Raw genomic sequence first — 14096 nt, 5'->3', positions numbered from 1 at the left:
TTGCCTTATCAATACTGTAAACAACTGTCCTTTTCGCAGTATATTTAATGCCTCATTTTTCACATTTTTGTACTTTTTAAAAAACATAGTTTTATTGATATCAGAGGGGAAGAAACAGATCGAAACATCAGTGATGAGAGAGAATCATTGATAGGCTGCCTCCTGCATGCCCCCGATTGGGGATTGAGCCCGGAATCCAGGCATGTGCCCTTGACTGGACTTGAACCCGGGACCCTTCAGTCCACAGGCCTACCAATGCTCTATCCACTGAGCCAAACCAGCTAGGGTGCATTTTTATACTTTTTGTTGTGGTGATTTTACAGTTTAAAATGATCCCTAAGCATAGTGCATAGTGCTGAAGTGCTATGTAGGGTTCCTAAGCCCAAGAAGTCTGTGATATGCCTTACAAGGCAATACACTGAGGCATGAGTTACAGCTCTGTTGGCTGTGAATTCAATGTTAATGAATCAACAATATATATTAATTAAGATGCCTTCAAACAGAAACACACATAAAAGGTTACTATTGGTCAGTTGCCAAAAATGTGATCAGAGCTTATAGGAACCTAACCCTGAATATTCCGTAGGGGCAGTGATTTATTTGCTAAATAAGTATTCATGGTGACTTCATAGAACATAAATAACTACTGCAAACAACAATAATTGATTGTATTCCCAACTAGACTAAAATAAAATGACTGAAGTTATAACTAGAATAATGATGGAGTTGCCTAGAAAGATGGTGCAGTAGTGAAATAAATCAATCTTTAGCATCCTTCAGTTTTCTTCATAAGTTTTGTAGAGTTTTGCATCATCTTTTAAGAAGGTATAAAGGAACCCTGTAGTCACCATCTTTGTAGCTTTTCTTTTTCTTTTTTGTAGCTTTCATTGACCACAGTTGAGAATGCAGAAATTTTCATTTTCTGTCTTTAATGGCAAAGAGAAGAAAATTGACACAGAAAGAAAGCTATTTCACAATTACTAGATAAATCAGAAAGTGAATGTGGATAGTACCACTGATGATGATGAAATTGATCATTGAGTTTGGAGATAATTCCACATGAATTTTCACAAATTGAAGAATTGAGGAATATATTTCTTAGGTTCTAAAGGAAATAGGATGTTCTTATCCAGTTAGTTATTCAACAAGAAGGATTGTATCTTTTAGCATTTTGCATGAAGCTAGACCTATCCTGTATTGGCTAAAATGATGTATAACAGTATTCTTTCTTATGTTGATGCAACAAAATTTATTTGATGTAGCATGTAAGTGAACAAATGCTGAAATCACATGTGCATACAAAGGTAATTCGGAGGAAATAGATGAAGTAGAAATGAAATCATCATTAGGTTGAACATTTTAATTGGTTTTTATAAACCTAAAGACAATAATATTTGCATTATGGAGTAAAGAAGAGTATTATCTCCTTAATAAAATGATGTGCCATCAGTTTTCAAAAATACTGCATTTTAACAGTAAAAGCTTAAAAAGAACCAGAAGTAATGATGAGGTAATACTGATCTGTTATCAGTTTTTACAACTTGAATATATATATATATTACATTTCTCTAGTTTTTTTTCTTTTCCGTTACTGCTCCTGTCTCTGAATAATGTATTTTTTCTTTCCCAAGGCAATGTCCTTTACTTAATGTTTTCTTTGCCTTTTTGTGCCTCCCAGAACTAAATGTTTCTTTTTTTTTTTTTCCTTGAAGAGGAATATTGTGAACTGATATGGGCAGTGTTATTTTTCTCAAAAAAAAAATTTATTTTTTATAACGAGTCTTTTTAAAAAAATATATTTTATTGATTTTTTACAGAGAGGAAGGGAGAGGGATAGAGAGTTAGAAACATTGATGAGAGAGAAACATCGACCAGCTGCCTCCTGCACACTCCCCATTGGGGATGTGCCCCCAACCAAGGTACATGCCCTTGACCGGAATCGAACCTGGGACCCTTCAGTCCACAGGCTGACGCTGACACTCTATCCACTGAGCCAAACCGGTTAGGGCTCAAAATATTTATATGAACATTTTGAAGCATAAAGTTGAAAGAGTAGCACAATGACCAACAGTTAAAATTTTGCCACATATTTTTATCTGTATTATTTGTATTTTTTAAATATTTTTTTAATTGATTTCACAGAGGAAGGGAGAGGGAGAGAGAGAGAAACATCAGTGATGAGAGAGAATCATTGATCGGCTGCCTCCTGCAGGGGATCGAGTCTGCAAGCATGTGCCCTTGGCTGGAAGCGAACCTGGGATACTTCAGTCTGCAGGCTGACGTTCTATCCACTGAGCCAAACTGGATAGGGCTATATTTTTTAAAAAACAGATTCCTTATTTCTGAATTACACTCAGCTGTAATTATATGCTATTAATAAACTTTTCCAACAATCTTAGTATCATATCCTCATAATTCCATCTTGTAGCACTTATTTATCTAAGGACTCAGTTATTTTTTAATGGGCATGCTTGGCAAGTTTTTCTTTTTTCTGTCCTCTTCCTTATATATCCATACTCAATCCTAAATTGAATTTAATATTCACTTATCCCTCCCTTTTTTAACTGTGTTACTTGACTTTGAATGGCAAACGTAGATCAGTGATTAAAACTTAATGGAGTTAGCATACTATCTGGTAATAGTAAATAATATTAGCTGTTGGGTTTAATATGAACTCTGTTTTCTCACACAGGACATCATTGAAGCAATCTTTCTAGTGACTTTTTTTCTGTGTTCATTAATTCCCCTTTCATTCTTGCTTATCATTGACTTTCTTTTCAAGCCATATTGTTTTCAAGCATTTAACCAGAATTTGACCTGGATGTGAAATGTCTCAATGTACCATTGATTTGACTTTCTAGCATACTAGGAGGAAATTATTGAAGCTATTCATTTTGATGAGACATTTGGAAAAAATAGTAATGTTTAATAATTGTACAAAGAAGTTACCAGTTTTATGTATTTGGTGGTAGAAAAGCCTCTGTTAAATATTATCCCCATGGCATATAACTTGTTAGTGTTTCTTTCCTTTCCTTTTTTTGAGTAAGGAAAGGTTTATTGATCTAGAAGGCCTAGCTAGAGAGGATGGGAGAACTAATTCTCAAACCCACCTTAAGAGAATCAGGAGTTTAGGCATATTTTATTGTCAAGGAGGGGTGAGGCAAAGGGTGTGTGCTTAGACAGGTAGGCAACAAAGCAGATCCAAGGAACAGCTCGAAATTTAAAAATCCCTTTGTTCTTGGCCTACTCCCACACACCCCCACCCTCTTAGTCTGGTTCTAGAGTCCTTATTTTGTGCATATTTCCTCAGCTCTTCCCTGAGGAAGGGGTTGCTCAAGCCTCAAGCAGAATTTCTTTAGTAATTCGCGTTTCTATAGCAGGAGATTTAGCCTGAAGGTCATTGGAGAGAGCAAGCATTTCACTCTTAAAATTCCCCCCTTTTTGTTCATCCTTTAATTTGAGGGAAATAGGGCAACTGAGTCCAGGTTCAATTAAGAGGGAGGATTGGCTTGTAAAATGGAGTCAGATTTGTCACACATCCTGTTGCTCTTAATCTGACTCCTACAATCTCATGGGAAGTCATAGGGAGTAATATTTTTTAAATAATATATTTCTGAAATAGTTATACTGTCTCAAAATAGGTATCTTAATACTTTGATGGGACTAAAATTCTGAAAGTACCAAAATTATTTATCTTGAGTTATTACTATGTAGAAAAAAAGAACTTAGGTTAGTTTTAAAAAGGGAAAACATCTGTTTTATACATTTCTTTAACTATTTTCTCTAACAATCTATTTAATTTTTATTTTGAATAGACAATATATTCACATGGTTCACAAATCAAAGTAATATAAGTACACATTATGAAGTTTGCTCTTATTATTTAACTACCCTATTTCCCCCTCTACTCACACCTCCTACAGGTAACTATGTTTATTAGTTTTAGTATATCTAAAGTTTCTTTATGAAGATGTAGGCAAATATGAGTATATATTGTTATTCTTTCTTATGAAAAAAATAGCAAATCATGTACACTATCCCACATCTTGATTTTTTTCTGCTTCACTAATAATGCCCTTGAGCCGAAACCGGTTTGGCTCAGTGGATAGAGCGTTGGCCTATGGACTGAAAGGTCCCGGGTTCGATTCCGGTCAAAGGCATGTACCTGGGTTGCGGGCACATCCCCAGGAGGAGATGTACAGGAGGCAGCTGATCGATGTTCCTCTTTCATCGATGTTTCTAACTATCTCTCTCCCTTCCTCTCTGTAAAAAATCAATAAAATATATTTAAAAAAAAAAATAATGCCCTTGAGATCTTTCCATATCACCATGTAAAAATTCTTCACTATTTTTTTGTAGAGCATAGTATTCCAATGTGTACATTAAATCCTTTTTTAGTGGATATTTAGAATATTTCTAGTCTTTTGTTATTATACACAGTGCTGCAAATATACATAAATACACACATTCTCTCACACACATATTTGTAACCTGTCCTTTTAGGTTCTCCAGCTGGGCCTATCTAGACAAAAGATAGATTAACAAGAGAAACAAGAAAAAAAAACAAGTTTATTAGCACATGCTTTGCACTTACACAGGGGAGCACTCAGTAATGAGTGATTAGGGGTGTTAGCAGGTGGGCTTATATAGCATCTTAAAAAGAGAACAATAAATGTTTAGATAAGTAACAAAATAGAAAGGACTTTGAATTTCTGGGGTGGCAAATTGTGGGAAGGTAACTAATACGTGCTAGTTAGTAAAATTTATGTAGCTTTTGCTGGTGCCATCTCTAAGGGTCCAGAGTTGTCTCTGGTGATTAACTTCTGCCCTTTCTGGTAGAGAGGGAAAGGGGACACATTTACAAGTCTATGTTCCTGCTTTTAGGCAAATACCAGAACAGAGAGCTTTTCTTGTATTCTCAGCGGCCTTCAGCTGAAAATAATCCTTATGCCAAAGTAGCATATTTTGGGGTGGCATACACTGCTACCCTTCAGCACTTAGGTGTGTGTATCTGTAGGATAATTTCCTGGAGATGGAATTGCTAGGTTCTAAAAGAAAATAAAAATATTTTGTTAGGTATTGCCACCTTCCTCTCCTATCAAGGTTGTTCTATTTTTTACTCCCACTATCAATATATGAGTGCCCTTTTCCCCAACAGTTTAGGTGTTCTTACTGTCTCCAAAATTTTGCCTTTTCCAGAATGTCATATAGTTGGAATAATACAGTATGTAGCCTTTTCAGATTAGTTTCTTTCACTTAGAAAATACACATTTAAGTTTACTCCATGTCTTTTCATGGCTTGATAACAACTCATTTCTTTTTAGTGCTGAATAATATCCTATCATCTCGATGTACCAGTTTATCCATTCATGTACTGAAGGACATTTTGGTTGCTTCCAAGTTTTGACAATTATGAATAAAGATGCTATAAATACCCGTGGGAAGGTTTTTGTGTGGACATAAGTTTTCAACTCCTTTGGGTAAATACCAAGGAGCGCAATTGCGGGATCATTATGATAAGTGTGTGTTTAGTTTTGTAAGAAACTGCCAAACTGTTCTTCCAAAGTGGCAGTACCATTTGCATGCCCACCAGCAATGAGAGATCTATAGCTCTATATCCTTGCTAGCATTTGGTGGTGTCAGCATTTTGAATTTTGGCCATGTTTATAGGTGTATAGTGGTATCTCATTTTAATTTACAAATTCCCTGATGACTTACGATATAGACCATCCTTTCATATGTTTAACTTGCCATCTACTTCTTTTTTGGGGGTTGTCTGGTCAGATTTTGGACTGTTTTTTAATTGGGTTCATTTTCTTATTGAGTTTAGAGTTTTTTCCTGTATTTTGGATAATAGTACTTTATTAGATGTTTTTTGCAAATTTTTTTTCACAGTCTGTGCTTGTTTTCTCATTCTCTTGATAAACGTAAACTTTTATAATAAAAGGTTAAAAACCACATAGATAAGTACATAAATTAAAAGTGTGTGTCTTGCCTTGCTGGCGTGGCTCAGTGGTTGAGTGTCAACTTATAAACCAGGAAGGTACGGTTGGGGCATATGCCTGGGCTGCCAATCCCAGTAGAGGGTGTGCAGGAGGCAGCCGATGGATGATTCTCTCTCATCATTGATGTTTCTCTCTTTCCCCCTCCCTTCCTCTCTGAACTCAATAAAAATACATTTTTAAAAATTGTCTGGCTCTATGAATTCTAAGTGAACATATTATTTCCCTGTTTATGTTATCAGTCTTTTTACTGCTTTTAGTTTGTTTTGCTATATAATAAATTGAATTTTCTCAAATGGGTACATGGAATCTCTTCCTCTTTCCTTAACTCAGGACTTTAAGTGTCTTCCAAAATTCTTCCCGGTATCAAGGCTTTAATAATTCCCATGTCCCTTTTGTATATCTTTTATCTTAGCACTTAATCACAATCCTTTATCCCACCTGTTATTCTATACATTGTAAACTCTTTGAGAGCTAGAATTCTTGTTTTATTTGTCTTTGTGTGTCTAGAATTTGGAGCACAAGAAGTATTTATACGCTATTACTGTTTAGTATGAATGATTGTTTCTTGGATTTTAAGTGCCTTTGATTTTATAGCCATTGCTCTCTAATTTAGGTATTCTTTGTTTATTATTGTTTAACCAACCAATCATTCATTCCTCTTGTCATCCTAACATTTTCTGCTTTTCACTAGTTACCCTTGAAGATTGTTTTGGAGAAATATTGACTTATTTCTGGGGCCTCTGTGAGAGAGTAGAAATCTCTTCTGTGTTTTCTTTCTTTCATAATAATTAAAACTTATGGGACTGTTTTGATGTAAACAAATGATGCCATACTTCTAAGTTTGTTTTCTTAATTTTGGGGGGGGGACAGTATGTTATATCTTGTTTTCCTTTTTTGTATGTTTCTGCAATATAATTTTATGAAAACGTGCATACAAAGAGTGAGAGATTAGTATAATGAATTGCCACATACTGTTCACAGCTTCTTGTTATTAACTCATAGTACTTTAAGGTAAGTACTTAAAATATTGTTAGAGGTGTACAGATTCCTAGAGGCTATTTAGGGCTAACCTCCCACCCCAAAATACAGGATAGTAATTCAGATACAATTTTAATTTCTCTATACATAGGGATTTAAACCTCCTTGATGTGATCTGTTTCATTATTGAACAGTTGTATTTATATACAGAGCTAAAATATGCTTCTGAAGAAACCCTGTTTGATTCATTTTAACTACTTCAACATGAGGCTTCCAGTTTATTAAAGACAAATTTATAGCTTTCTTATTAAGCTAAAAGAATTAATTTTAAGTGGCATCATAAAATAATTCGTGGTGGACCCTGGCCTGTGTGTCTCAATGGATAGAGCATCGCCCTTCGCATCTAAGGGTAGAGGGTTCGATTCCCAGTCAAGGGCACATACCTGGGTTGCAGGTTCTTCCCAGGCCCTGGTTGCGGGGGGCGAGGGGGCGGGCAACCAATCTATGTGTTTCTTTTTCTCCTTTCCCTCTCTTCCAGTCTCTAAAAATAAATGGAAAAAATATCCTCGAGTGAGGATTAACAAAACAAACAAAAACTTGTGGTACTAGTAATCTGATAAGACATTGCACATTTTAGGATTAAGGAAACAATTTCACTTTCTTGACTGATTTGTCAGTGGTTACTGATAGTCTTATGAAGGGCCAGTATTTAGAATTAATTCTTAGTTTAAAATTTGAGCACGTTTTAACCACATATGGAGTTTTTATGTCTTTGATGTTAAAATGGCAGTCGATAAACTGAAACCCGTTTGTTGTGGTCACATTGCCTTTCAATTCTCTCCTCAGCATAACCAGTAGATGCTTCATTTATGAGTTCTGTAAAAAATTTGTTTCCTATCAGAAATTGCCAATTCAGATTATTTCATTAAATTCAGAATCACTCCATAGTGGTATCTATATGGTAATGTATGCGTCAATTATTTTATTACTTAAAAAAAAAACCAGCCCAGGTTATTTAAGTGATTCCCTTTTCAGCTGGACTCTCTTATACTGATAATGGCTTTGAATGAAGATCACTTTCTGAGAGAATCTTTATAAACCCTTAACATTTCACACAAATGTTCAAGTCACTTAATACAGGGTGTCCCCCAAAAATATGTACACACTTTAACAGCTGGTAGCTCAATTTTGAAAATGAAATGTATTTTAATAAACACTGCCTATATAGTTATTCAAAATGTGTGTATACATTTTTTTGCAACACCCTATATTCTGAGTCAACCATGCACTATGATATATATGTATATTCCACAATGAAAACTTTGTATGGAACATATTTGCTAGATTTTTCAGAATAACTAAAGTTATACTTAGTCTGTATTTCAGCATTTCCTTAGCTTTTTTATGCAAGATGAAGATTATGTTTTATTTCCATTGATAGTTCTAAACTAGAATATGTTTTTCTCCTTGATTTCTGTAGAGCAGGTTGTTGCCCTGGATGCCCAAAATATTATAGCTGTTTCATGTGGAGAAGCTCATACATTAGCACTAAATGACAAGGGCCAGGTGTATGCTTGGGGTCTCGATTCTGATGGACAACTTGGCCTGCTAGGATCAGAGGAATGTATCAGAGTACCCAGGTAACAAAGGTGACCAAAAAGAGGTCTTTAATAATCTTTTATCATAAAATTTATTATTAAATTTTCCTGTATACTTTGGGCATGTAAAAGTTGACACCTATTATATCTCCCCTTTGAATTCTGAAGTTTACTAGTTAGGTTCTTACCTTTAATTTGGGTGGAGTGCCCATTTTTTATATACTTTTGTTTTCCCCCACATATCTTGATTAGCCCAGCTATTGACATAGTAAATATTAATTGGTTGCATGTTTCTCTATCTTGTTTTTTCAGTGTTTATTGTTTTTATTCAGTACAGAAGTTCCACATACAAAAAAGTTCCACATGCTTAGTGTAAAAATAATTCAGCTACTTTCCACTTTTTTATATAGCAGTGACCATAATTTAATTTATGTTAACCATTAAAGTCATCATAGAGTTATTTTAAAATGAAAAATAAATAATGCTTCATCAATGTTGTAGCCTTAAAGATTTACATAAGGCATAATCATTGTCTTAATGTTAAAAATTGTAAGAACATATCTGGGTAAAAATATAAAGATTTAAATAAAAACATCTAATTTATTTTAGATAAATAAATAATACATGAAGTCATGCTTAGTTTTTAAAATTATATAGTTTTTTTGCCTCCTTAAATTCTTGCTCTTTTTTCCTAATAGTTATAGGGACAAAAGAGAAATCTCCAGTGAACCAAGGAATTAAGCTAATTTTAGGTAGCACTTTTTAAGCACACATTTAGATATTTTGTATTTAATTTAAAATTGATGTTGATTTTGGTTTAAGAGATATGAAGTAATACTTGGATAAGAAAATGGAGCACAAGAACTACTAATATATATCAGAACAGGAACTCTCATCATTGTTAGAAATGAGTTTTTTGTTGTTGATCTTATTAAATTAGGGAAAGGTAGCTCCTTTAATAAGCCTGTAACCTTCCCTGCGTTGTAACATATTAAAAGTTTTTTTATCTTTGTTCTGACATTTTATATTTGTTGTAGTAATAAACTGTTGAGATACATCACAATCACCTTTTTTTTTTTATTGAACCTGTAACTAAATTTCACAGACCTCAACAAATTTCTTCCCCCTTGTTTCTTTTGCGATAACAATTAAATACTTGGAGCGGTGAAACAAATAAGTATTCCCATTATGCTTTTAATGTCTCTTAATGATGGTTCTGTTGGAGAAAAAAACTTTTTTTTTTAACTAAGTAAATTAAATTCTTTTAGTCATTTCAAATTTGATTTCTTTCAGAAAATGGTATTTTGCAACCAGTGGTCTTTGGCTAGATAATACAAAGCATTCATAGAAACATAGCGACCACATGTTTGTCATATTCTCTGTTTTTATTTTCTCCCAAAAGTAATTGTTGTAGAATGGGGTTTTTAATTTAAGATTTAAAAAATTTTGTGGTTTTAGGATTGAAAAGAGACAGACATGTTAGATTTTCTAAGTTAATATTCTCAACCATGATTCATGGCAGAGCTTTCTAGTTTTCCCTCATTTTTACTCCACTGGTGTCTTAATTCTCACTACTTACATTTTTGTTTCTATTCACTTCTGGTATATGAGATTTCAGTCAGTAATCTGTAGAACAGCGGTTCTCAACCTGTGGGTCGCGACCCCTTTGGGGGTCGAACGACCCTTTCACAGGGTTCGCCTAAGACCATCGGAAAACACATATATAATTACATATTGTTTTTGTGATTAATCACTATGCTTTAATTATGTTCAATTTGTAACAATGAAAATACATCCTGCATATCAGATATTTACATTACGATTCATAACAGTAGCAAAATTATAGTTATGAAGTAGCAACGAAAATAATTTTATGGTTGGGGGTCACCACAGCATGAGGAACTGTATTAAAGGGTCGCGGCATTAGGAAGGTTGAGAACCACTGCTGTAGATGATTAGTAAATGGGAAAGAAAGGTAACTGTAAAGAGAGAATTTTATTGTATGTCTATTTATTTGAAGGTCGCTCAGTAATAAATTATGTGTTTGTGACTTTACTATTTTATGAGCCCAGATGGGGACCTGAAAGAGATCTTAACTTAAGGCCTTTGCTTTAAAATTCTGTTTTTGTATTTGTTAAATATCTATATTAACATTAAGCTGTGTTGTCATTTTTCCTGTTCAAGCTCATCCGTTTTTTTGTAGACTGGTCTGTCTGGTTTATTGTGACATAAACATTGTTTTTACTATATTTCCAAGTTTTAAAGGTCAATTTAATATTTCAGTAAAAATATACTTTTATGAAAGACTGCCAATACTTTTTTCTTTTTAAGTTTCAGTACCATATCACTTTTTAGATGCAAGGCTTTGTCTAGATTCTTAGAGACGTCAGCCAGCTTTGTAAATTTCACATACATTTTGAATAAAATGTATCGAAGACAGGAGGAAACTCAAATATATACAAATAGATTTTTTAAAATTACTGTTTATGATTTTCATAACAGTGATCAGAAATGTGAGGATTCACATTAGACTGTACTTTCTTGAGAACAAAATCCATGTTTATGCTAAAAGATGAGTACGTAAATTAAATGATACTTTAAAATTAAAGAATGTAAAACTAATAATTGGAAATTTGAAATTCTTACTACTTTGATAATCTTTTTCTATTTCTAATTTTGTTATGTTTTGAAATAATCCATTCTTGAAAAAGACTGAAATTATCAATATCAGTGGTCTCTGTAGACCTGAATTTTTGGCTAGTTATTTCTTTTTATGTAGAATATAAGTTATACTTTTATTTTTAAAAAGTTAAGACTGATTTTACTATCTTTAGTTTAATGTAACTGGAAATACATCCTTTCCCATGCAAACTTTAGAAAAATAATTGTATTAAATTTGTAGCTTATTTTTTAAAGTTCTATTTATCAGACATAGGTGTGATATGATCCTTGTGAGAACAGCTGTTTTTGGACTGTAGAAATCCAACAGCTTGATCAGAATTCACTTTCTTCATTTCATTCAGGTTTAAATATATGTTAAAATAGTTTTAATACTAAAGTCTCAAAGACTTTATAAACTTACTCTTTAACAGTGTATTCATTACATACTTTTTGTAAGGCACTGGGGTAGATGCCAGGGATTGTGTGGGTATAAGACACATAATCTGCCTTCAGAGAGTTTATTGTTTAACAGTACACTGGTAATAAATGAATAAGTATGTCAGTAATTAATAGTGATAAATGCTGCGAAGGAAAAGACACAGGGTACTATAAGAATGTAGTTTTTGACATGTTTTACTTGGTTTGCAAATTGGACTTGATTAATTCCTGTTTTTGCATTGCCAATGTTTGATTTTGGTAATTGCAGAAAAATGAGCATTTTGCTACCTTTTTAAAATCTGAGGGTACATTAGATCCTTCTAACTTGTTGGATTCTGCTAAATTATAGCAAGGTAACTTTCAGGTTTTATATTTAAGACATAAATCCACTAAATAAAAATATTTTTAATATAATAATATGGGATTAGAGTAACTCATCTTTCTCCTGCTCAAAATTTGATTTGCTGAAGCTGCCTCCCGAAAATCATGTGTATCGACTCTCTGGTCAGAACTTGCTCCGGACTTTCATTTGGTCGAATCAGGTCAGGTGGCAGTATCAGGTAAAGGGAAATAAGAAACGTATGCTTCCTTCCCACTTTTTTTCTTGAAAACACTCATTCAGTAAAAATAATAGAATGATCAGGTAAAGGGAACTGCTTAAGAAAAACCTGGGATGTTTGATGCAGTTACTTGATTTTTTGTATTGTTTGAGAAATCATATTGCAGTTAAGGAAAAATCAGAAATGGGAGAAAAAAAGAAACTATAAAAATATAAGGAAAAAACGCAAGACAGCAGAAATATGACTGAACCATGTCAGTGATAATAAGTGTGTATTGATTAAATTTTCCTGGTAAGGAATGTCACTGATTTAGATGCAAAGCAAAGGGACCAAAAGGAATTGATTTCAAATTTGTGAATTGGTAGCAATTCACATAATAGGAATGTTATTTGTTCTTAACCTGATAGAAGAGAACATATATTAAACTAGGCCAGACATCAATTTTAGACAAATTAGATCATGTACATTTGTTTTACAAATATATTACAAGTTTTATGTGTTAAGCTTTTTAAAATTTTTTTTAAAATTTTGACGATACAAGAAATTGTAAAAGCACTCAGGGATATTTGAGGTATGCACATAGTTTGCTAAATGTTCTTTCGAAGTATTTTCTCATCATGCTTTTAATTTTCTTTATGTCTATATTTTGTGTACTGACTTTAGCATAAATTTTTGGTAAATTGGGCATGTGTAAAAAATAACATGAACTGCTAGGTTGGTAGGAAACAACTTGTGCATAGTAGGTGGTCAAGAAATAGCATATATGAATAGTATTTAGGATCAATTTAATAAATGGAATTAGCTGATCCTGATCTCTCTTCTTCTTTTCTAGAAATATTAAATGTTTATCAGATATCCAGATAGTACAAGTTGCTTGTGGTTATTATCATTCACTTGCACTTTCTAAAGGTAAGCATTGTTTTTATTTTATTTTCCTTTTTCAGTTTTATTACTTGATACTTTAATTGAGCAGAAAGTCCTCCAACTTTGTTCTTTCTTAAAATTGCCCTGATTCTTGATTCTTTTCCATAAACGTTTTAGAATTAGCTTGACAGTTTCCACAGATGCACAAACTGTTGGGATTTTGATTGGGATTGCATCGTCTCTATAAGTCAATTTGAGGAAAGTCTTTACACAATGTCTTTTAGTTCCTGAACATGCTGTATACCTCCATTACTTTAATCTTTTAATTTTTCTCAGTAGTATTTTTTTGTTTTCTATGGAGAAGACTTAGGCTCCTTTTATTAGACTTTTCCATAGGTATTTGATATTTTTTGTTGTTGCATGGTGTCATTGTCAGATTATATATTGCTAGTATATAGCCATGAATGACATTTATTTTTGTGTCTAATTGTTTCTTTAGTTTGTTAAATGCTATTCCTTCATAGCTGGGGAAAATTATAACTTGCCTAATCTCATTTGATTTCACACATAAACTTTTTATAAATAAAAACAGAGGCCAAGATTCCTATTAGCTTTGTTTGATTTCCTTTCTTATTAGTTTAATTTTTTCATATGCCAGCTAAGGATTGTAACTTGGGTTAGTTAAGAAACTGCCATATGTTCATTTTTACCATTAAAAATAAGTTCCAGTAGCTTCATTATTAATATTATGTTATTATTTTAATTTATTAAATGTCTGGTGAGGCCTACTATGAACGAAGCACTATGTTAGAGCTGTAGGAAAATATAGATAAGTTAACACATTGCGGATGGATTACGAGAATTCTCACTTCATATTACACAGTGTTTTACAAAGTATCATACTTTAAAAAGATATTAGCTTGTAAGAACATGTAATAAATAACTTCAAAATGCAATGGGTATTTAATTTTAAAGCATGCCTTTAACATTTA

The 14096-nt window shown here is 33.0% G+C and overlaps 1 protein-coding gene across 8 annotated transcripts in view; it reads left to right on the top strand.

Moving 5' to 3' along the window:
* The window catches only part of HERC4 (HECT and RLD domain containing E3 ubiquitin protein ligase 4), a 100311-nt gene that overhangs the window by 20519 nt on the left and 65696 nt on the right, over window positions 1-14096 (top strand). For 6 of the 8 annotated variants that reach the window (XR_002829522.1, XR_002829524.1, XR_002829523.1 and 3 more), the window contains exons 2-3: window positions 8464-8623; window positions 13073-13149. Coding sequence is in view for 4 of the 8 variants with exons in the window: in XM_023754627.1 (XP_023610395.1) it covers window positions 8464-8623; window positions 13073-13149 (237 nt within the window). In the remaining 4 variants the exon portion in view is untranslated. Of the gene's footprint in view, window positions 1-8463; window positions 8624-12151; window positions 12241-13072; window positions 13150-14096 lie in introns of those variants that run through there. The other 2 variants (XM_023754629.1, XM_023754630.1) reach the window with 2 other exon arrangements.

The sequence above is a fragment of the Myotis lucifugus genome, unplaced genomic scaffold, assembly GCF_000147115.1.
Source record: "Myotis lucifugus unplaced genomic scaffold, Myoluc2.0 scaffold_62, whole genome shotgun sequence".
Taxonomy (NCBI): Eukaryota; Metazoa; Chordata; class Mammalia; order Chiroptera; family Vespertilionidae; genus Myotis; species Myotis lucifugus.
The sequence above is the reverse complement of the archived record's forward strand: the minus strand, read 5'-3'. Positions and strand labels throughout refer to the sequence as shown.